Genomic DNA, 24840 nt, shown 5'->3' on the forward strand with positions numbered 1-24840 from the left:
AGAATAATTCCATAAACTTTCTAGATGTAACGATTACCAGACTACACAACAAACATGAGTTCTCCGTATATCATAAACCTACCCATACTGACACAACTATACACAATTCATCATCCCATCCCACACAACACAAATTAGCAGCCTACCATAGCATGATACATAGACTGACAGAAATTCCTATGACAAAAAATAACTTCGAGACAGAACTAAATATCATTAGACAAATAGCAGTAAACAATGGCTATAACGAACAAACAGTTAACAACATTTTAAACCAAAAACTCCATAAGAAAGCCTTGAAATTAGTGTATCCACCACCACAGAAAGAACCCAGTACCTTCTGCTCTCTCACATATACTGGCAAAATAACAACAAAAATAGCCAGATACATAAAAAAGAAAGGAATAACACCAGCTTTCAGAACTAACAACAACTTAAGCAAACATATTAAAAACAATAAAAGCCGAAAGAGAAAGCAACTACAGAGTGGTGTGTACAAACTAACTTGTGGTGACTGTCCGAAAACTTACATCGGTCAAACTGGCAGAACTTTTGACAAACGGATAGCAGAACACAAAAGGGCTTTCAACAATAGAAAAACAGACACTTCTACATACGCACTTCACCTTCTAGATCATAATCATTCTTTCAATGGAGAGTTTCAAATTCTACATATTCAAAATAAAGGCCTTAAGCTATCACTTTTAGAATCAATGGAAATTAATAAATTGAAAAATACAGATATAATTCTGAATGACCAACTCGAGACAAACAGCTCCCCACTCCTCAACCTCTTCAGTTAAAGACTTAAAAAGGCAAACACATTGTAAAATATATCACTTGAGAAAGGCACTTTGCCGAAACAGCTGTAGTAATAACATAGTTGTAATAAATTTTGTGGAAGTATAGAAAAACAAACGTTTTTCAGTGTTTTATTGTGAGATGAAATTATACATACGCCATTTCCACAAAAAATATTATTTATATTAATCCTTACAAGAATTTCTTTATATTAACATAAGTAATTATTTCAACAATTTTCACCGGTTTAGAATGCAAATTTTTGAAGAAAAAAAAGATATAATTTTCAAAATTATCGTAATTTTGATTTTCTTTTGATACTAACTCCAAAAATACTCAATATACGTAAAAAATGATATACAAGCAAATTTTAGTTTTTTCTGTTTCAAATATTTTTTTTTATTTCTGTAGGGTAAAAAATAACCGAGATAGAAACGTTTAAAGCTTAAAATTTGCTGCGAGAACGATGTAACCGGGGCTATTTAACCTTTTATTTAAAAAAAAAAAATAAGAGGTTTAAAAGATTAAATTTAACGACGTTTAATAGCCCTTTGAATTAACTTTTAAATGGTTTTTAGGCAAACCTGATATCCTAAAAATTAAATGAGTTATTAAAAAAAACAATAACATTTTTTGGAAAAAATTTTAATGGATAAATTTTGAAAAATTTTTGTAACATAAATTTTAATGCTATTAACTTGCTCGAGGACTCATTTGATAGATATTTCTAAGTACATTGAGAAATGTTTATTAAGTTTATATTATAAAATGCATCATTTTCCTGTTCTTTAAGTTTGAATATGTACTTAGATTTGGGTGCTCGCCGAAAAAAATATACATTAAATTATCTATAACTCACTTTCAGTTAACATTAAAAGATTTTTTTAGTAAGGAGTTTATTTTGTTTTTCATTAGATTTAATTTTGGTAAGAATAACTTTTTTGTAAAAACCTATAGTTTTTGAGTTATTTATGAAAAATCGGTTAAAAACATGCATTTTTCTCACGAAAAATTAAATATTTTGATCTTTAATATCTCAAAAAGTTTTGATTTATTTTAATAACTTTATATAACAAATTGTGCTTGGAATTTGTCCCTCTATCGAATTATGGGATCATTTTTAATAAAATAATTTTCACCCTCGAGAAGGGGTGGCTCCCACTCCCAGGGTAAAAGCGCAAGTTGGCCCCATGTCACCTTTCTTCCTTGAGATATCCTCTAACCACTTACCAATTTTCATGCAAGTCGATGGAGGTTCAACGAAATCGGAGGTAATAGCTCATATCCACCTTTAGTGACTGCACTATCCTTTTAAAAAACATAATAAAATTAATTATATTTTTAATTTATTTTTAAGGTACAAACCCAAACCAACTGGATCTGGCCACTCCGAATCAGACGAAGATGACTGGTGCTAGCATTTGCTTAATGCTCTATGAGAGTATATAATATTCAGTGTTTTTACATAAAGAGACTTTAACAAATTACTATGATTATTACTACTATTATTATAATATTAGACTTAATCTGTTTTTAAATTTCTGTGTACAGCTGGGTCACGTTAGATTATTATAAGGAAATAAGAAATTTTTTATAGACAAATGTGTATCTTTTTTAATCCATTTACATTCTTTTTTTTTTCACTTTCTGCAGATTCTGATATAAGTGAACGATATGAGTTTCATTTGAAAAAAAAAATGCACACAGTGGTTAATATGAATAATAAAGAGAAAACCGGTGAAAATGGCATCACAGTAGAGTCCCAGAGAAACGTGGTCAAAGCCTACAAGGAGAATTCACAAAGTTGATAGGTGAAGTATGAACCAAATATCAAATACATGGCTCATTCTAGGAAAATGATCAATTTTGGCTATTTTTGTTAATATAGATTTAAGAGTTCCTCAGATGGGATACCAACTGAGACATGGGAAAAATATTTCAGAGAGCTCTACAAAGGTGAAGACGCCAATAACGAACACGATTACAATACAGAAGACAGGTATATCACTAAAGAAACTGAAGTAGAAGCGAGAACGAAGATCTTAAAGCATAGACGATCGCCAGGTACTGATGGAATACCGAGCGAACTGCTGAAATACGGCGGTCAGAAACTCATTAATTGTCTCACAACATTGTTTAACAAAATCTTAGACAGATTTTTAGACAGAATTTTAGACAGAGCAGAGATACCACAAGATTGGCACACCAGTATCACAATACCGATTTTTAAGAAAGGACAAAGATCATGCCCGGACAACTACAGAGGAATAACTTTCTAAATACGACAATGAACTTATTCACAGGCATACTCATGGATAAATTAGAATCACAGATAAAAAACAGAAAAGAACAGCAAGGATTCAGGAAAGACAGGTCGACGACGGATGCAATATTTGTCATAAAACAACTGAAAGAGAAGTCGATAGAATATAACAAACCTGTATATATTTGCTTCGTAGACCTAACGAGAGCATTTGACAGAGTCGGACTTAGCGATATAATAAAGAAAATTAAGCAAAAAAGGATACCGGCAAACATTGTTGAAGTCATAAAACAAATGAACAATAACAACACGACAAAAATTAAAACAAACGACATCGCTACGGCCAACATACCAACACCAGGAGGAATCAGGCAGGGAGACAGCCTCAGTCCATTTCTATTCAATATGCTAATGGATGAGATAATAGAAGATGTGGAATCGCTACAACTAGGATACAGACTCGGCCACAGTAGAATCAGTATAGTGTGCTATGCGGATGATGCAGCCCTGATTGCAGAGGACGAGGATGACCTACAAAGACAACTTTATCGATTTTATCAAGCATGTCGACGACTCAACATGAACATATCCACGCAGAAAACAAAATGCATTACCATTGCGAAAGACCCAATTAGATGCAAGCTAGTGGTAGAGGGAAAACCAATAGAACAGCTAAGTCAGTTCAAATATCTAGGTGTAGAGTTATCAAGTTATCATGATCCAGCCAGAGACCTAAGAGAACAAATTAACAAGGCCGCTGTCTTGTCGGGATGTTTGAGAGATGTGGTCTGGAATAACCCATATATGAGAATGGACAGCAAAGTTAGAATTTATAAAACTTGCATCAGACCTGTTATGACCTATGGCATTGAATCACGAGAAGACACCAATAAAATCAAAAGCATGCTACGAACAGCCGAAATGAAGACACTAAGAGCAATAGCAGGGAAGACAAGAAGAGATAGAATACGAAACAACATCATCAGGGAACAATGTGGCGTGCAAGATGTAGTCAGACGGGGCAGGCAAAGACGAAGAGAATGGTTCAGTCATGTAAAAAGAATGGAGGAGCACAGACTACCAAGAATTGCTCTAGAAGGAAATCCAGCAGGCAAGCGTCCACCGGGAAGACCACCAAAAAGTTGGAGAGATAGCTGGTAGTCTACCTCTCAAGAAATACTTCAACGTCGGAATTAACAGATCGACAGATCTACAACAAGTATAAGAAGAAGAATATTTATGAGTTCTAGCACATTTTCAAAGAAAAACAAAAATGTAAAGTTCTTTAGAAGATATCTTTTTGGGGTCATCCAACTTAATATGTTTTCATCCGCGCTTATTTGTATTTGGAGGTTATATAGTCAGGTTATTTTGCGCAAAATACGTTTCACTGTAGCCAATGGTAATGCTGTTCAATGATATGTGTCGATTTAAGAAATTAATTCTTCGAATATTGCTTTAATAGTAACGCAACACTTGGGCAGGTTACTTGCGCACATATAATGGCTGCTGTAGTTAGCTACTGATATGACATATACAGACATATATCAAGCCAGAATGCACGAATTCAATTCTTTTAACCGACAATGAAAGTTTAATTGTCTAAAAATTATACGAACCGTCACGTCACCGTGTTTCAGAGGACACGTAAAGCCGTTGGTCCTCCTGGACTAGTGAGCAACGACACTAGTTTTTATTATAAACCTAAGACAGGGTTAAAGATGCAATTGCACCGGAACCTGTACGAAAGAATCTCCCAGGCAAAAATACCACACCATATTATTTTTATTAGATAATAATATTAACACTTGGGGAGTAAGAAATCCATATACCGACCTAGAAGGTAGCGACAAAGACATCACAATGTAATTAATTTTTAATTAACTAATGCAATCTTCTTCTTCTTCTTTTTTTGAAGACGTGACTCTGTCTGTTTTTCAATGTGTCTCCAGTAGGTTGTCATTCCACCTTTTTCGTGATCTTCCCACTGATCGTCTTCCTATTGGGGAACCGTCTCTCGCCGTCCTTACTACTATCTTCGTTGTCATTCGGCTTATGTGGTCATTCCATTCTATTCTTCTGTTCCTTACCCAGTTATTAATGTTGTCCACCTTGCATCTCCGTCGTTTATCTGCACTTCTAGCTCTATCCCAGAGTGTCATCCCATTGATTTTTCCAGTGTTTTCATCTATGCTGTTTCTAGCATTATTTTTGTCCTCTCTGTATCAGGTCGTGTTTCTGCCGCGTACGTCATTATTGGCCTGGTGACTGTTTTGTAAATTCTGCCTTTCACTTCTTTTTCGATGTTTTAATTTCTCCATATTGTTTCATTCAGGCAACCTGCGGCTCTGTTTGCTTTATTCACCTGATCTTCCACTTCTGTTTCGAGCTTTCCGTAGCTAGATAGTGTGATGCCTAGATATTTAAACTCCATGACTTGTTCTATTATTTGACCCTCCAGCTCTATTATTTGACACCTTATTAGATTTGCTGTTGTAACCATGCATTTAGTCTTTTTTGGGGAAACTATTATGTTAAATTTTCTAGCGGTTATATTAAATCGGTGTAGCATACGCTGTAAATTATCTTCACTTCGAGAGATTAATATTGCGTCGTCTGCATAGCAGATTATTTTAAGTTGTTTTTCTTCCATTTGGTATTCTTTTTTTTTGTTCTTACTTTTTTTATTATTTCATCCATGATCAGGTTGAACAATAGAGGACTCAGGGAATCTCCCTGTCTTATGCCATTGCCAGCTTCAATTGGGTCAGTTAGTTCTTCATCTACTTTTACTTTTATTGCGTTGTTCTGGTAGATATTTTCGATCGTTTTAATTATTCCTGGAGGTACCTCTCTTGCGTACAATAAATGGATAACGTCCTTTAATTTGACTCTGTCGAATACCTTCTTAAGGTCCATGAAACATAAGTATGAACCTGCCTCATTATAAATATAGCGTCGGTGCATGATCTTCCCGACCTAAAGCCATGTTGTTCTTCTGCTAATGTTATAATTTTATTCAGTTTCTTTGTTGTTACTTTGGTCGATAATTTTAGTGTTGCGTTTAATAAATTAATTCCTTTGTCATTCTCTGGGTCCGATTTTTCTCCCTTTTTGAAGAGAGGTATTAGGATGCTTGATCTCCATTCTTCTGGTATTCTGTTTTATACTATTTTTTGGATTAGTTTTAATAGTTTGGTCAGATCTTGTCCTCCGTACTTTAGCAGTTCATTAGATATTCTGTCCACACCTGGTGATTTCCTATTTTTTAATTTCCTTAACATTTAACTGCCTGCGCATCAAGTTATAACATAACAACACGCGTGGCGTATTTTATACACCACAAGAAAATACACTTAAAAATATCGGATTTTTTTATTATTTTTTTTTTTTGAAAAATACACTTAGTTGTTTGTTATAAACCTTATTCGGCATCAGCACGAGTAGTTCCTTCTCAGTAAGCCAATGGGGATTTATAACTGGAATCTGATTCCATGATAAATAAAATTACTAATAAAAAATTTTTTTAAATGTGATTTTTTAGATGAGAAAAAGTATTGTTTATAAAGAAAAATATATTTTGTGCCCTAATGACTAAAAAACAATTGAAATATGTACAGTGAAACCCCGATAAGTCGGCCCCCGATAACCCGGAAGTCCGGCTAACCCGGACCGACTTTCATCAGATAAACATTTTGATTTTCAATATTTTGTATTTTTCAATTTAATTGTGGCTTATTTCCCATCAAAATAGTTAATTATCAGACAAACCTTTCAACAATAAAAATGTATGTAATATAATATTTGAGAGATAATGTGTATGTGTGTAATTTGAACTATACGATATTAAAAATGACTCATAGCACACGCCGCAGAAACAACAGCCACCTGTCTGTAGTACCTATTCCTTTTTATTTCAAACTGTCTTAGCATTGTTTAGGAAAGACTATTTAAAAAATTCTTTTATAAACAATGGTCTTTAGTTTTCACTGTTCTTAAATAACATTACATCGTTGTGACTGTATTGTGTGTCTTGTATTGTTCGCTTCCGTTTGTGTTTGGTGTTTTTTTAGTAATTTTAATGAGTAGGTACTGTGCATATTTATAAATATATTTCATGGTATTTCAATTCTAACGGAGTTTATCTGTAAGTATACCGTATTTTATTAATTTTTACCATATTCTCCGGCTATCTCGGATTTTCGATAACCCGGATCGGCCGCGGTCCCGATTAATCCGAATTATCGAGGTTCCACTGTACTTATATTACTACTTATATTACTATAATCGTGGCGTATATTGTCCACCACCGGAAACAACAAATAATAAACTGTAAATTACGATCTTCCCAGAACGCCGATTATAACGAAACTAAACCCAATTTTAAAGCACATTCCAGTGATAGGTTAGATAGATAAAAGGGTCAAAAATTAAATTTTTAAATATATATATATATATATATATATATATATATATATATATATATATATATATCTGGCGTACAAAATACGCCAGCGCGTGTAGTTAAAGGTTAATGCTTCCATTACCTCTGCTTCTTCAATGTTTATTTCAATGTTTAATTCAATCTTAAAAATTAATTAAACAACGACGGCGCTGGAGTTGTGGAATTTTATAACAGTTTACGGGTGTAATATTTGAATTTGGCCAGTGAGTCACCCCCTTCAATTGATTATTGGACTTAGTGTAAATTAAAGTGTATTTCAAATAAATAAGACAAACTTTATATAAAAATTTAATTCGTAGGAAAATTATTACATTCTAAAACAACGAACTTAAAATTATTTAGATTTAGGCTTCGCAGGTTTTGAATTACCTGATGAAGGAGTTTCTTCACTTTGGTACCAGTCTTCACTGTAAAACAAAAAGCAAAAATCAGTACAATAAAATTCTATCGAAATTTAAAATACATTATAAGTATTATAAATTGTGGTCAAATTTGCCCATTGCACTAATATATTGATTATATCATAATATGTAGTTTAAATATAATTTTTCTACGACCGTTTAATAACATGCTCATTATTCCCTATTTTTTAATAGATAATAGCACCCATTACTTTACCGGTGAGTAATAGTTCATTACTCACGGACTGAAGTTATTCACGGGTCATTACTCATGGGCTGAAGTTAGATTCAAGTGGCGCATGCCACTTTTAATATTAATCGTGTATACACTGTAAATAAAATTACTTAAACTTGTTTATTTAATAAAATAATTATCTTCGAAATCTAAATGTTATTTATATCAATAAATAACTTCGAAAAATGTTTAAAGGAATTTAACTGTATCAATGTCAGTATATTTTTTACGTTTATATCTTGTTTACTAAAAATTTTGACGTTTACCATTTATTTTAGTGATGGAATTAGCGCATTTTGTTTGTGTAAATTGGAGTTTATAACTAATATGGTGTTTATTTTTTATATTATATTGTGTTAAATATGCTATAACATATTATATATAGTTATATTATAATAAAATACAAATACAAAGGTATACAATTTTTATTCAGTTGCAATGCGAAGGCAAAACAATCTTATTTTTCACTTAGAATACGGAGCGCAGTTCATAACTCTGAATCGACGATTTTCGACTCTTATTGGAGTCATCAATGGAGAGGCGTCGTCGGCTTGCTGCTCCATACTCGAAGTGACCAACCATGAAAGTTCATCTCCACATTGCAACTGACGTGTATGGATTAGGTGACTAGCGTCATCTGGCAATTGAAAGGTAAAGTTTTCAATCCTAATAGCAACATTAATAATATTGAAAAATATTAAAAATATTACTAAAAGATTTTTAAATTGAAAACTTATTGGTCCATTTCCCTGGTACCACCTCCAAGTCTTCTACAAGATGCAAGCCAGATGGATGCTGCAGTGAATATTTCGGTTTGTTACTGACTTACTAATCATGGTATTTTCTTCCTATTGACTTCCTCTTTCAGTATGGGTAACCACATCCTATTGCATTCTACCGAGGAATTTGAGACACAATTGGTTTCATTTAGCATAATTAGGGCCGCTTCTTTGATTTTTCTCTTTTTACTACCTGTTTCTTTCAGGCCTATACTTGAATCTCTCCACTGAACTCTATGTTCATTATCCAATGCGTGTTGACATATTTGAGATCTATCAAATTCTCTATTTTTAATTTTTTTTCTCTATTTTTAATATAAGACACATGTTCACGTATTCTAACGTTTAATGGTCTTGTTTCACCTAAATAAAATTGTTCGCATTCACAAGGTATTGTATCAATACAATTCTTTGTTCTTTATTGTTCATTGTTAGGTTTAGTTTTAGATAGAAGAGATCTCAACGTGTTTGTTGTTTTGAATGTTGTTGAAATGTTGAATTTATTTCCTATTGTTTTAAGTTTCTCGAAAAGTCCTTTTATATATGGTATTGATATGTTCCTCGTATTATTTCTTGTGACTGTTTAAGGATCCCGTTCTACGCTGTTCTGTTCTATTCGATCCAATCTTGACAATTCCTTATTTATAAACGATAAAGGATAATCATTTTTTAATAAAATAGATGTTAACAATTGTTTTTCTTCTAACAATGAATTTTCGTTGGAACAAGTAATTTTGGCTCTATCATATAAGGATTTAATGATTTCCTTTTTAACGTTTGTGTTGTGATTTGATTTGTAATTGAGATATCTGTTGGTGTGTGTTGGTTTTATATACACTAGAAATGATATTAGTTTCGAAATCCTCCATAAATATATTAGCCAATAATGGAGATAAAGAAGAGCCCATTGCTAGACCAAAATTTTGTGTATAGGATATTTAAAATAGGTATTGATATTGAAAATAGGTATTATTAGTACATAATGTCAATAACTCCATTATAGCTGATACATTTAGTCTTATCCTAGTTGCCAATGTGTTATCATTCTCTAATTTCGTTTTGATTATGTTTTAAGTTTTATCTAATGGCACATTTCTAAATAAACTGTTATGTCAAAACTTAATAAAATATTATTTGGATTAAATTCAATATTTGGTAATTTGTTTAAAAAGTGTTGTGTATTTTTTATAAATGTGTCATTATTATTTGCAAATGGTTTTGTAATATTTAATAAAAATTTTGATAGTTCACTATAAGGAGAATTGATGGTACTACAAATAAGTCTAAGTGGAATATTCGCTTTATGAATTTTCAGTACTCCATAAAAATGTGGTGTCTTACTGTAATGAGGTGTCATTAATTTTCTTTGATAGTAAGTTATATCATTTTGAAATTTGAATAAAGTTCTATAGATTTTGTTTTCCAGTGTCTCCGTTGGATCCTTCGTTAATTTGGTATAAGGTCCATTTGTAATTAGATCTGTAATTTTGTCCTCATATTGTATTTTATCCATTATTACAGTTGCATTTCCTTTACCCGCTGGTAGGTTTGTTAAGGAGTCATCATTTTTTTTTAAGTTTTTAAAGCTTTCATTTCCTCTTTGCTGATATTCTGTTCAATTTTATTAGATTTTTATAATTCAAGTTTACATAGTACCCTATATTGTTCTTTTTCATGAGTTGGTAAACACTGGGATATTTTTTCCACTGAGCTAATTATGTCTAATTTTGAAATAGATGGATGAGTAACAGCATAGTTTAAACCTTTTGACAATTATGTGTAAAAGTGGATAAAACGCTAGTATTTTATGTAAAAAATAAATTGTTATATTCTTCTTTCTCAGAATCCTTAGTGACGTTCAGGGCGTCGGATTAGTAAATTGTTATTAGAATTTAATTATTGTAATATATCAATACTGTCCTCACTTAAAAAAACATCTCATAATATGATCAGTAAAAACGGGCTTTATAAGACAGATAAGAAAATTTAAAGCAGGTGTGAAATGGCCTCAAAGATTAAAATAGTATTTTTGTCTCATCTTGTCATGGGGTTCGGCAATCTTCGTAGCTATTCGGACTTTAGAGACGGCTGCTTTAAAAAGTATACATATTTGATGTACATATCCGTACCACTTTCTCAGATTGCGTAGCCATGATATTTTTACGTCTCCCTGCACTTCTCTTTTCTTAGATTTTTCCCTGTATAATCAGTTAGAGTAAGGTATATCTCTCTCTACGTGTTTTGTGTCCTAGTTATTCCAATCTTCTTCTGTTTTGATTGTATTTAAAATTTACATTTCTTTATTCAACCTTTTCAGAACCTATTTGTTTGCGGCGTGTTTTGTCCACAATATTTTCAGAGTTCTTCTGTACACTCACCACACGAATAATTCCAGTTTTTAGTTGATATTGCATTCAAGGTCCATGCTTTCAGTTCATAAAACAAAATAGAGAAAACGTAGCACGTCGCCAATAGGCAAGCTTAGCTTGCTTAGTTCTAACTTTAAATTAAATTAAAATTTAAATTATTAGCTTAGCTCTAACTTTAAATTTCTTGTGCTTTTCTCATTTTTTTTGAAATTTGCCCTAGCCTCTTCTATCCTCATGTTAATTTCCTGGAGGTAATTATTTCTGTTAATAATCGTTCTCAGATATGCATATTTTTACATTCGTTTCACATTGGCTTCGTTTATTATAAGATCCGTTTGACATTGGTTCCGATTATTAGAAGATTCTTGTTGTTTATTTGAGTTTTTAATATTCTTATAAACTCTACCTCTTTAACGTGTATTGTTTTACCGTATTATTGTCCATTGCTATTCTGGTCACCAGTCTCTGAAAATCTTCAATATTTTTCGCCATTTTGACAATGTCATCCGCATATCTAATGTTGTTAATGGGAACTCCATTTACCTTTATTCTAGCTGTTCCACATTCAAGAGCCTTTTTCAGGATATTTTCCGAGTAGGCATAAAAAAAGGTTTGGCGGTAATACGCATCTCTCTCTCATTTCACGCCTAATTTAAATTTTCTAGCTGTTCATTAAAGTGTACTTTTTTTTGCTGCTTGTAGTATAAATTCGATATTACTCTAAGGTAACTAGCTCTCATGTGATCCTGAGGGCCAAAATAGCACTATTTATTGCTAAATTTATTGTAATTTACGAAGGAAATTTTTTTTTCTGAAAATGGCTTTGGCGGAGCAAATTAGCCAGATTTGTTTGTGATTGATTACAGATTCATAGTCATAATTTCTTATTTAAGAAAAACATTGAAACAAAATAAAATTTTTGATACTAAATCTATCTACAAAAAGGGATAAAAACTATACTGTAAAAATGTCTTACCATCCAGGAACATTCTCTGGAGCATCACACCTCTGAGTAACGTCATTGTATACTTCACCTACTTGGCATCCTAAATCTCTAGGCTCTACACCATTAAGGCACACGTAGAATCTTTGGCAGTCTGTGGTATGGGGGAATTTAGGATGAACTACTAGATTTCCATTGGCGTCCTTCTGAGTTTCTTTGGGGCAAGTAAAACCATCCTTAAGGGTGTCTAAATTGAAAAATTATATTAGATATAGCATTTACATTAGATACAAAATGATTGATGAAACCTGTAAATTAGTATGTTAGGCGAGGAAACAAAGCATTAAACCTACAGTGCAGTCACTGAAGGTTTTCACCCCCTATTTCGTTGAACCTCCATTGATTTTCATGAAAATTGGTAAGTAATTAGAGGATACCTCAAGGAACAAAGGTGACATTATGCTAATTTGCGCTTTGCGCTATTACCCTGGGGGTGAATGCCACCCCTTGTTAGGGGTGAAAATTATTTTATTAAAAATGATACCATAAATCGATAGAGAGACAAATTTTAAGCAAAATTTGTTATATAAGGTTATTAATATAAGTCTATACTTTTTTAGTTATGAAAGATCAAAAATTTTATTTTTTCATAAAAAATGCATGTTTTAAAACAGTTTTTCACGTATACTCAAAAACTTTAAGTTTTTACAAAAAAGTTGAAATTACCGAAATTGAAGATAATAAAAAACTGAATACACTTCTTACTTCAAGAACTAAACTAATGTTAATTCAAAGTGAGTTATGGGCAATTGAATGTATATTTTTTTCGACGAGTACTTAAATCTAAGCATTCAAGCTTAAATAACGGGAAAAGTATGCATATTATAAAATATACCTGCTAAACACTTGTCAAAGTACTTTGGAGCACCTATCAAATGAGCTCTAGAAGAAGTTAATAGCAACAAAATTAAGCAAGTTGATGAATATAAGAGAACCTTTTCGAATTTTTTACGAAAAAGTGAAAAATAAAAACATACGCCATTTCCACAAAAATTAAAATTAATAGTAATCCTTACCAGAATCTCTTTATATTAGCATAAGTAATAATTTTAACAATTTTGACCGGTTTAGAATGCATATTTTTGAAAAAAAAAGGTAATTTAAAAAAATCAGAATTTTTAATATTATCGTAATTTTCATATTATTCTTTTGATAATAACTCCAGAAATACTTAATATACATAAAAAATGATAAATAACCAAATTTTAGTTTTTTCTGTATCAAATATTCTACCTGTTTGCTATTTCTGTAAGGTAAAAAATATCCGAGATAGAAACGTTTAAAGCTTTAAAGTTTACTGTGAGGACCATGTAACCGGGGCCATTTAACCTTTTATTTTTAAAAAAGTAAGGGGTTTACAAGATTAAATTCAACGTGATTTAATAGCCCTTGGAATTGGTTTTCAAATGGGTTTTAGGTGAACTTGATGTCGTAAAAATTAACGGAGTTATTTACAAAAAAACAATAACATTTTTTGGAAAACTTTTTAAAAGATAAATTTTAAAAAAATTGTAGCATAAACGTTCATGCTATTAACTTGTTCGGGGGCTTATTTGATATATATATATATATATATATATATATATATATATATATATATATATATATATATATATATATATATATATTTCTACGTACTTTGACAGACGTTTAATGAGTTTATGTTATAAAATGCATCATTTTCCCGATTTAAGCTTGAATACTTAGATTTGGTTACTCGCCGAAAGAAATATACATTCAATTACCTATAACTCACTGTTAGTTAACACTAAAAGGTTTTTCTAGAAAGAAGTTTATTTCATTTTTTATTGGCTTCAATTTTGGTAATAACAACTTTTTTGTAAAAACTTATAGTTTTTGAGTTACTGATAAAAAATCGGTTAAAAACATGCATTTTTCTCACGAAAAATTAAAATATAGAGATATCCTCTAACCACTCACTAATTTTCATGCAACTCGATGTAGGTTCAACGAAATCGGAGGTAATAGTTCATATCCACCTTCAGTGGCTGCACTACTAGGAACTTTGTGCAATCAGATGAATCGTCATGCAACTTTTTGCATTCGATTCAGGAGAATGTCAGGAATGTTTGTGAACAAAATTGATCTCCGGCAGATGAGAATTTCAATAACAAAAATTCATTCAAAGTGCATCTCGAAGAGATGGAAAATGAAAAATTAATAAATATCCACAAGAAAGAATTTCCTGTAGCTGGCTGTATGCCATTAATTACAAGTAAATTTAATGAAAAATTTGTCTTGGTAAAAGGTATATTTATTTAAAAACCCCATAAAAGGGCTACAAATATTAAAACAAAACGGTTTGCGCTCTGTACACATGCTAAGCCACCCAAAAATACTAAGGTTAAAACCTTTTAAAAATAGGGTATTAATAGGGTAATAAGTATTAATTAGGTCATTACGTTGAAAGAGGTGAAAGACAATCACCTGTTTCAACGTAATGACCTAATCAATTAATATCTAGTAACCCACGTACACTTCGCGTCAAAAAAACTGGTACAACTCTTATAACCTAAAATCGCGTTTGTCAAGTTGTGTAAGTTGATCTTGTCAAATGTGTCATTCTAATTTCTAGGGCAACGTTGCCAGTCATCTCAATTAAGTACCCATACATTGATTCGTGTTTTATTATAATTTATGAAAATATTTCGAAAAATTCAAAAATAATAATAATTAATAAATCTAGACATAACTTTAAATTATTATGTTTAAATTAAAATCGAGAAGCGTGATTGGTTTCTCGTAAATTGTACTGTAAATACAAAACTCTATTGAGTTGTGGGATACTAAAATAAACACACGAGAAAAATAAAAATATTGATTTGAAATTAATACAATATGAATAACTTTTACAGTGAACAAGAAGTGTGGAATTTAAATATATGTAAAAAAACCAATACAGAAGTAAAAACTTCGAGATGTATTCTGGTATAAAATCGTTTATTTAAAAACTATAAAATGTCATCGATTGCAGAACGTTTTCGTTCTAAACAGAACATCTTCAGTGCCTAGAATGAAGTATTTCCACGTTAGATTAAAGCAAAAGGTTAAAAATGTGACTGTTAAAATGAAAAAAGTGTGGGAATACTTACATCCTGCCGAGTATTTTGAAACTAGCACACCGTAAATAGTGTTAACATCATCATATATGGTTTACATAATGTAATATGTTAAAATGTTATGACTACAAGTCGATGTTAACGGATGTGTTTAGCATGTGTTCCACTTTATCCGTTAACATCGACTTGTAGTCATAACATTTTAACATATTACATTATGTAAACCATATATGATGATGTTAACACTATTTACGGTGTGCTAGTTTCAAAATACTCGGCAGGATGTAAGTATTCCCACACTTTTTTCATTTTAACAGTCACATTTTTAACCTTTTGCTTTAATCTAACGTGGAAATACTTCATTCTAGGCACTGAAGATGTTCTGTTTAGAACGAAAACGTTCTGCAATCGATGACATTTTATAGTTTTTAAATAAACGATTTTATACCAGAATACATCTCGAAGTTTTTACTTCTGTATTGGTTTTTTTAAACTATGGTATACAGCCAACTATTGGGATTTTCCCATTGATTTTTTTTTTTTAAATATATGTATTACAATTCGAAACTGCTGAAATATTAATATTTTGTCATAGCTACATTATTATTAAACTCTTGTTGTAATCTTCTGGGCAGTGGGAAATAAATTTAGTTATATGTTTTTATCTTCGACCAACCTATCCCAGGTTTCTTCAATGATGGTCAATTGGTAGTGATAAAAATAATACCTATTTAATACCTTTATACATTTTTTAACGTCTTTTTTTTGTATTTAGATTTTGTGCAATCCCGTTATCTGTTATGGCAACAACGAAGTGATTCACGAATTATTGTATCCAGTCTGAACACAGGTTTACATTGGGAAAAAAAAGTGTACCAGTTTTTAATGACGGGAAGTGTACCACGTGTGGGAGTCATATGTTGCCCTAATGCCATATCCATAGGAATTATATACGTCCCTTGGATTTTATGATGTATCCATTTATATAAGACATTTAGTCTATTTTTAAAAGGTTTTAACCTTAGTATCTTTGGGTGGCTTAGCATGTTCTTGTAACACTGATGCTCTTGTTACATAGCGACAACGTTTTGTTTTAATATTTGTATCCCTTTTATGGGCTTTTAAATAAATATACATTTTACCAAGACAAAATTTTTCATTAAATTTACTTGAAAAGTTTAAAACTCATGAAATACTGACGGAAAAGAGTTCAATTTTTATACTCGGGGAGTTTTGAAGGTCGTTAAATACGAATTTTATCTCGGCGATGGACTCCAAGGTACCTGGTGCCCAGGATCGAACTCGTCGTCTAGAGTTTTAGGTTATAATCATTCAAAATGAGTCAATCACTAATATCCAAATGTTTTGGGCGTCGCTGAGCACGAATTTCATGTCGGCGATGATCTCGGAGGTATCTGGTGCCTACGGTCGAACTCGTCGCCTAGAGTTTTATGTTATATTCAAAATCAGTCAATAATTACTACTCGGGGAGTTTTGGTGGTCGCTGGACACGAATTTCATGACGGCAATAGTCTCAGTGGTACCTGGTGCCCATGGTGGAACTCGTTGCTTGGAGTTTTATGTTATAATCATTCGAAATCAGTTAATAACCATTACTCGGGGGTTTTAGGGGTCGCTGAATATTAATTTTTAATTTTTATTAAACCATGTACCCCGGAGATTATCGTGGTCATGAACTTAGCGCTCAGCGACCAGCGACCCCGAATAATGGTTATTGACTGCTCTTGAATGATTGTAACATAAAATTCCAGGCGACGAGTTCCACCATAGACACCAGATACCTCCGAGATCATCGCCGACATGAAATTAGTGCTCATGGACCCCACAAACCCCTAAGTAGTAGTTATTCTAGTTATTGACTGATTTTGAATAATTGAAGAGCTTGGAACCAGAACGGGACAAGCCACAATTTTGTCAAGAATGAGTTAAAGTGGAAATCGCGCACTTTAAGATCATATTAATGCCCCAAACAGAAAATTTCAGCTGTTTTCTCATAGACGGCACCGCTGTAGTAAGTCTCGTTGTGTCATCATTACTTTATATTGCAACAGAAGGAGACAAGCCACAGTAGTAATCAAGAGGGCGCGCCATGTTGATTGCTGTGGCGGCGGAATATTTCTGTACATGTAAACGGAAAATAGACTTTTCTGAGTTTGATTCTAAACACAGTGACCAAGATCAAGATCCGTTTTTAAATAAAAGCGAAGATGACAAAAACTATACAGTATCCGGAAGTAGCAGCGATTCGGAAAATATAAACTAAGGAACAGTAAGTTTATTGAATGTGTGGCTTGTCCCCTTATGTTATATTTTTCGAATCTAAAAATATTTGGATTTTTCTAAAGGTTTTTTGTGGCTTATCCCTTTTTAGTAAAATACCTACTTTTTTGTAGAAAAATGAATAGGTTTATACCCCAAAGACTTCTCGAGGTCTCTTGCCAACTCCAGAAAATAAGACGCCGTCTAGATGAAGACAGAAGGATACCCAACGACATCGACATAAAAAAAATAAGTGCAAGATTAAAAGAAATCTAGGTTACGAATATATAAATACGAAAGGGAAGAAAATAGAACCAAAAAAATTAAATGCACCTTTCGGTTGCACAAAACAGTGTAGGCAGAAATTGCTGCTTGCCAATAGATTCTACCAGATACTGGGAATAATGAACCACTGGAAGAAATTGGATATTTGGACGACTTTTCAGATATTGAAAATATTGACAACTGAATTACTTTATTGTGGCATTGTATGTTCATTTTGTTTGTTCTAATTCGATTAAGGGCCTTAATCGAATTATAACCTATAATTTCAGACGACTGGTTCCATCCACCATGGGCACCAGGTACCTTGGAATCCATCGCCGAGATCAAATTCGTGTTCAATGACCTCTAAAACCGCCGATTATAAAAAATTGAACTCATTTCCGTCAGTATTTTCTGAGCTATAAATTTTTCATTTTACATCTCTTCGAGATGCACTTACTCCATGTGGTGAGACCGCTCCCGTCTGGAAAAATATCTGATTCGGTTTCTTTGTGGATTCCTATTCAAAAATGTCCCCTTTAAACAAATCTGAAGGGTGTCGGACGGAAGTTTTGGGCAGAAATTGTTTAAACAAGTTTTTAAAAAAAAATACAAAAGATCACGTTTTTTTGCTCCATATCACATATTTTTAAGTTTCGTGGGTCATTCTAAACAAGAAAGGTATCTTGTAAATTTTCTAAAAAATTGATAGTTTTCGAGTTATAAGCGATTTAAAATCTGAAAAATGCGAAAATTTGAGGCTTAAAAACTCATATTTAAATTAGTATTTTTGAGGTTGCCATATACTTAAATTAAAGTTTAAACAGTTTCAAGATTCTAAAGGGTGATCGCGTCTAACCTTAATTTAAATCGTTGTTTTTTAATTGTTAAAGATGCATGTCCATCCGATTTTTTTGCCGGTGCGGCGCGCTCTATTCCATAAATCTTCTATTTTCCTCCGAACAATATTTTTTTAGATTCTTTGGGACATTATAAATAAAAAAAGTTTTTTGACATTTTCCTCAAAAGTTAATAGTTTTAAAGTTATAAGCGATTTAAAAACCGAAAATACGTTTTTTTGTCATTTTTCGGATTTTAAATCGCTTATAACTTTAAAACTATTAACTTTTGAGAAAAATGTCAGGAAACTTATTTTATTTAGAATATACCAAAGAATCTAGGAAAAATATTTTTCGGAAGAAAATAGGAGATTTTTGAAATAGAGCGCACCGCACCAGCAAAACAATCGGATAAACATGCATATTTAACAATTAAAAAACAACGGTATAAATTAAAGTTAGAGGTGATCACTCTTCCGAATCTTGAAGCTGAATGTATAACCTTAAAATTAAGTATCTAGCAACCTCAAAAATGCTAATTTAAATATGAGTTTTTAAACCTCGAAAATGCGTATTTTCGCATTTTTCAGATTTTATATCGCTTATAACTGGAAAACTATCAATTTTTGAGGAAAATTACAAGATACCTTTCTTGTTTATAATAACCCAGAAAACCTAAAAATATATATTTTAGAACAAAAAAAGGTGATCTTTTGTATTTGTTTAAAAAAATTTGTTTAAACAATTTCTGCCCAAAAATTCCGCCCGGCACTCTTCAGATTTGTTTAAAGGAGATCTTTTTGAGTAGGAATCCACGAAGAAACCGAATCAGAATTTTTTTCAGACGGGAGCGGTCTCACCACATGGGCTAATTTTGAATGCTGAATCTTATAGAAATTTTTATCTGCCGGAGATCAATTTAGTTCACAAACTTTCCTGACACTCAAAAGTTGCAAAAGTTGCATGAAGATTCATCTTACTGCACAAAATTCCTAGGTTTTGGGTTTTTTAGTGCTTCGTTGCTTCGCCTATGTCTACAGTTTATTTTTTGATTTTAAAAGAAATGATTACTTACTTCCTTGCATGTTACAACCTTTCCTGTCAATTGTTTCAGGCCAGACACAGAGTCCATTGTATTCATCGAATACTAGACCTGCCGTACAGGTCTGTTCAGTATTGTCACCTTGGATACAGTTGTAGAATTTGTTACAAACAGTAGGGTCTTCATGTGCAAAGAAACCGTTTAACCTGGGGCAAACACCTTTTGGTTGAGGGGGTTCTAAGAACAGAACAAAAAATATTATGTAATGTAAACAATATAAATAGTAGCTATGCTTTATTGTATTGTAAAATTCGAACCCGAAAGATCTTAAATTCCAAGATATCAAAATTCCTGATGCAAGCCCAAAAGACTCAGAGCTTAGCAAGGAAATAAAGCAGAAATGTAGGGACGATCAAAATAAATATCTTAACGATCTATGCAACGAAGTCAAATAACATATAGATAAAAAAGAGACAAGAAAAATGTTTAAAGCTTAAAGCTAAGAAAGCTAAAAACTCACACATAATCTGAAGCAGACAACATGAAAATGCAGACGAAAATGCTTATGGGATCGAAGATGCAGGCACTGATATTTTTTAAAAAATATGTCATATAATCTGGAGCAATCAAACTTGGCCTGAAGACTGGACTAAATCAATATATCTTCTTCTTTAAGTGCTATCTTTGCGACGGAGGTCCGCAATCATCATAGCTATTTGCACTTTAGAGACTGCTGTTCTGAAAATTCATTTGATCTACATCCGTACCATTCTCTCAGGTTGCGCAGACATGATATTCTGCATCTCTAATTTTCTTGTTTTGATGGTATTTAAGATTTCTATTTCTTTATTCATATTTCTCAGAACCTCTTTGTTGGTGACGTGTTCTGTCCACGATATTTTCAGAATTCTTCTGTACACCCGCAGCTCGAATGATCCTAGTTTTTTTATTGATGCCGAATTCATGGTCAATATATAGTATGTACCTATCTACAAAAAACTCCGAAAGATATATGTGAAATTTATCGCACCACAGCGCTCACTTTCTTCAACAGCTGCAGGTAGAGATCATTTTTAACAGAGCACATTCATATTAACAGAGTACATTGCGAACCTAGCGCTAACTGATATAGACAAGGGAATACTTATAATAGAGAACGACTGGAGAACAACATAAAATACGTCATTTTTGCATACAGTCTGAACGCTTATCTCCAGGATCGCAGAAGTAAGTAGCAGGCTTAGGCTTGAATTTAACATCAAACATTTGCTATGTATAGTAAAAAATATCCTGTTGGTGACACAACCCCCTCCAGGCCGAGTAGTATGGACATCTATAATAATAACCTATATGTTTTCTGCAGCCGATTTTGACGGTATACATAGTTATAAACAAATGAAGATCAAAAAACGGTTAATTTTCGCTTTTTTCGTCTATTACTAAAAAGTGAAGCATTCTAAACAAATTTGAGAATAAGAAACTCATAAATCGTATAAAAATCTTTAATACGGCGTTCGCTGAATATGTCTATCCTTATTGGATGCTTAGAAAATTGCAAAATAAATCATAAATTTTGAGTTTTTATAAATATTCATAACTTATGTAAAAATTAACTTAGAACCTTCCTATTATATGGGATGCTGAGACCACTGGTGCTTAAATCATACCCTAAACTTCAAAGCAATCGGTCAAATATTTTAAAAATTATTTAATTTGTGTATCCCAAATTATTTTTTTTTTGCAAAACTATAAGTCAGAAAATGATGAAGTTATAGTCATACTGTCGATAGTTTATAAAAGAAGAAGATTTACACTATTAACTTAATTAAAAAAAATGACAAAAAATAATTTTAAATATTGCAAAATTATTTTGCAGGAACATGTGAATTAAAAAGGGGGGGGGGGCTAACTTCGTCCCTAATTGTCCTACGACAATTGTTTTTCTTTCAAAATGTGTATAAAAATTCAGTCTTTCTAAATATGGAAAATAATTTTTCTACGGGTAACGGTTAAAAAGTTATTCTAATTGTTTTTAAGTAAGCAAGAAATCGACATGTTTTTGCAAAATAAATTTACACTGTTTAAAATTAATTTTTGTCATTTTTTTTAATTAAGTTAATAGTATAAATGTTCCTCTTTCATAAACTGTCCGAAGTATTACTTTAACCTCATAATTTTCTGACTTATAGTGTTGCAAAAAAAATGAATTTGTGAAAAACAAATTAAATAACTTTTAAACTATTTGACCAATTGCTTTTAAATTTAAAATATAATTTAAGCACAAGAAGTCTCAGCATTTCTTGTAATAAGAAGGTTCTAACTTAATTTTTACATAAGTTATGAACATTTATATAATCTCAAAATTTATGATTTATTTTGCAATTTTCTAAGCAACAAATAAGGATAGACATATTTAGCGACCGCCGTATTGATGTTTTTTACATGGTTTATGAGTTTCTTATTCTCAAATTTGTTTAGAATGCTTTACTTTTTAGTAATAGACGAAAAAAGCGAAAATTTACCGTTTTTTGATCTTCATTTGTTTATAACTATGTATGTCATCAAAATCGGCTGCAGGAAACATATAGGTTATTAATAAAGATATCCATACTACTCAAACAATTTGGTTTCGGCCTGAAGGTGGATGTGTCACGAGAAAAAACCTTATTTCTCTGGACTATTAGGTGCAAATTTAAATAAACAGTGGAAACACCCGACAGAAATTAAGATAAGGAATAAGATCAGCTTTCGTCCAAATGGAAACAATTTTAACAGTCACTATATAAAATTGGAAATAAAAGTTCGTTTACTAATGGCATTTAATGGTAGGGGAGCCCAAGCGGGGATTCTTGCAGTTACTCGAGCGCGTCAGATTATCACATGGGGAGAAACCTTGTACCCTGTAAATGTACCTCTACCATATATTGGCTCTTAATACAAAGGAGTTCGTTAAGGGTGGGGGCGGAAAAAATCTATCCTTAGAAAAACACGAAATCGTCAAAGTAAGATAAGGTAAGTAGGTACATCATGCAAAACAGTGTATATTTCAAAAATCTGACGATTTGAGCGGTTAAGGAAATGGGCGAATCACAAAGTTTCACAAGAAAAAAGCGAATATTTCGCGAAATGAACGACAGATCGAAAAACTGAAAAATACACGTATTTAGAATTTTTGAAAAACCTATCGAATATCCCCCCACGGGTGGGGGCTTACTTTAAAATATTAAATACGAGCCCCTTTTTTATTTCAGATTTGGATTCCTTACGTAAAAATAGGTAACTTTTATTCGAGACATTTTTTCGAATTATGGATAGATGGCGCTATAATCAGAAAAAATGATTGTTGGAAATTGAAAATTAAATTAAAAAATGGAAAGTCACCACTAAGATGGAAAATTTTATTTATTTTTTTTTGTTTTAGGACCAAATCTTCACAACCCAATAGGTCCCTATAACGCTCGAGTGACTGCACATTTAGCATACTTTCCTCCCCTTCTATAAAATACTACATATTCTTCGTCCGTCTATATGAAATGGAGTCATGGACCTTAACTGAAGCATCACTAAAAGACTCGAAGCATTTTCATTACGGTATTATAGATTTATGTTGTGGATTTCCTTGATAGACAAAATTACCAACAAAGAAGTTTTGCACAGAATGGGTAAAGAGCGTGAACTAACTATGTATCAATAAATTGTCGCAAACTTAAATACCTGGGCAATATAATGCGTAATTAACAACGGTACGATCTGTTTCGGACCATAATTCAACGTAAGGTGCATTAGAGGTGTATTCTGTTTTCATACCATAAGAAAATTAACTTGAACACTACCTGACATTTTAGAGCAGCAGTCAACACAGCCAAAATAGTCTTGTTAGTATCCACCATCCGTAACAGATAGGCATCATAACAAGAAGCGCTCATTTCACATGCCATCAACGTAATGCTGCAGATTATATCGGAGCGTCTCAAACATTACATGCCGAACCAAATGGGCTTTGTACCTTACAGATGCACTAGAGTACTAGAGAACATATTTTAAACATAGATAAATTGTAGAAACTATTTATGCTATATTGATTACACCAAACCTTTCGACTGTTTGCGTTGGTAGATAACTATGAAGCTTTCTCGAAGAAATAAGTACCATTAATTTAGGTAGAAAGTGATCTTAATGAGTGTCAACAAGAGTGTGCGACAGAAGTAGGTACTGAACTCCATCCCCTTCAACATATACGGAGATTGGATTATGTGGCATGCTTTAGAGTTTAGAATACTAGGAAGGAGGAATCACCATCAATGGCACCAAAATGAATAACCTTCGGTACGTTGATAATACGCCCTCATCACTGCATTTAAAGAAAAATTAGAAGAACTCATATAACGAGTTGATATAAAAAATTTAAGTCTTCCGATTAAAAAACAAAAATCTAAAATAATGATAGTAGACTGACAGATCCCAAAGAATTTAAATAAATATAAAAGAAATCTATGACGCTTTCACCCTATATTGGCTCCTCAATAACAAACCAAGCGGGGTGCAGTGAATCATTTGAAAAATTTATTGCACTGGTCAAGTGGTCAATCAGGTCATGACAAAACTTACAAAGATTTGGAAAAGTCATCTTATAATACCTAATATCAAGGTACGAATAGTTAAAACTATTGTCTAAAATTGAGAGTATCTTGGATAAAGAAAAGAGCTCATTTATCAATCCTTTAACAGATCCAAAACAAAGAAGAGACTATGGACCGTAGCCGCTGAAAATATTGCTAAGTCCTTCGGTCGCGTTATTAAAAGAAATGGTTTTTAAAGGCTTACAGTGGGGGTATGGTCCACGGAAAAAGAAGTCGAGGAAGATCGCTAACCATATTACAGACCTATACAGATCTTATTATGAAATTCAAAGTCGACTATTACAATTAATAAAAATATCGGAAGATCGTGTCAAATGGAAATTAACATTACAAAAGGTTTCACGAAATCATGATGCTGGAAAACAAGCTACTGACTAGG

General features: G+C 32.2%; 2 protein-coding genes across 28 annotated transcripts in view; one reads left to right on the forward strand and one right to left on the reverse strand.

Moving 5' to 3' along the window:
* Positions 1-2403, forward strand: part of LOC114344868 (voltage-dependent calcium channel type A subunit alpha-1) — a 460590-nt gene extending 458187 nt beyond the window's left edge. For all 27 annotated transcript variants that reach the window (XM_050650056.1, XM_050650071.1, XM_050650052.1 and 24 more), the window contains one exon: positions 2159-2403. In XM_050650056.1, coding sequence (XP_050506013.1) covers positions 2159-2219 — 61 coding nt within the window. In that variant the 3' untranslated portion in view covers positions 2220-2403. The remainder of the gene's footprint in view (positions 1-2158) is intronic.
* Positions 2404-7804: 5401 nt separating this feature from the next.
* Positions 7805-24840, reverse strand: part of LOC114344572 (protein obstructor-E) — a 39579-nt gene continuing 22543 nt past the window's right edge. Inside the window, exons 3-5 of the mRNA XM_028295408.2 lie at positions 19855-20058; positions 12290-12503; positions 7805-7936 (exon numbers count right to left, since the gene is read on the reverse strand). Of these exons, the coding sequence (XP_028151209.1) occupies positions 7864-7936; positions 12290-12503; positions 19855-20058 (491 nt within the window). The 3' untranslated portion in view covers positions 7805-7863. The remainder of the gene's footprint in view (positions 7937-12289; positions 12504-19854; positions 20059-24840) is intronic.

The sequence above is a fragment of the Diabrotica virgifera genome, chromosome 1 (genome assembly GCF_917563875.1).
Source record: "Diabrotica virgifera virgifera chromosome 1, PGI_DIABVI_V3a".
Lineage (NCBI taxonomy): Eukaryota > Metazoa > Arthropoda > Insecta > Coleoptera > Chrysomelidae > Diabrotica > Diabrotica virgifera.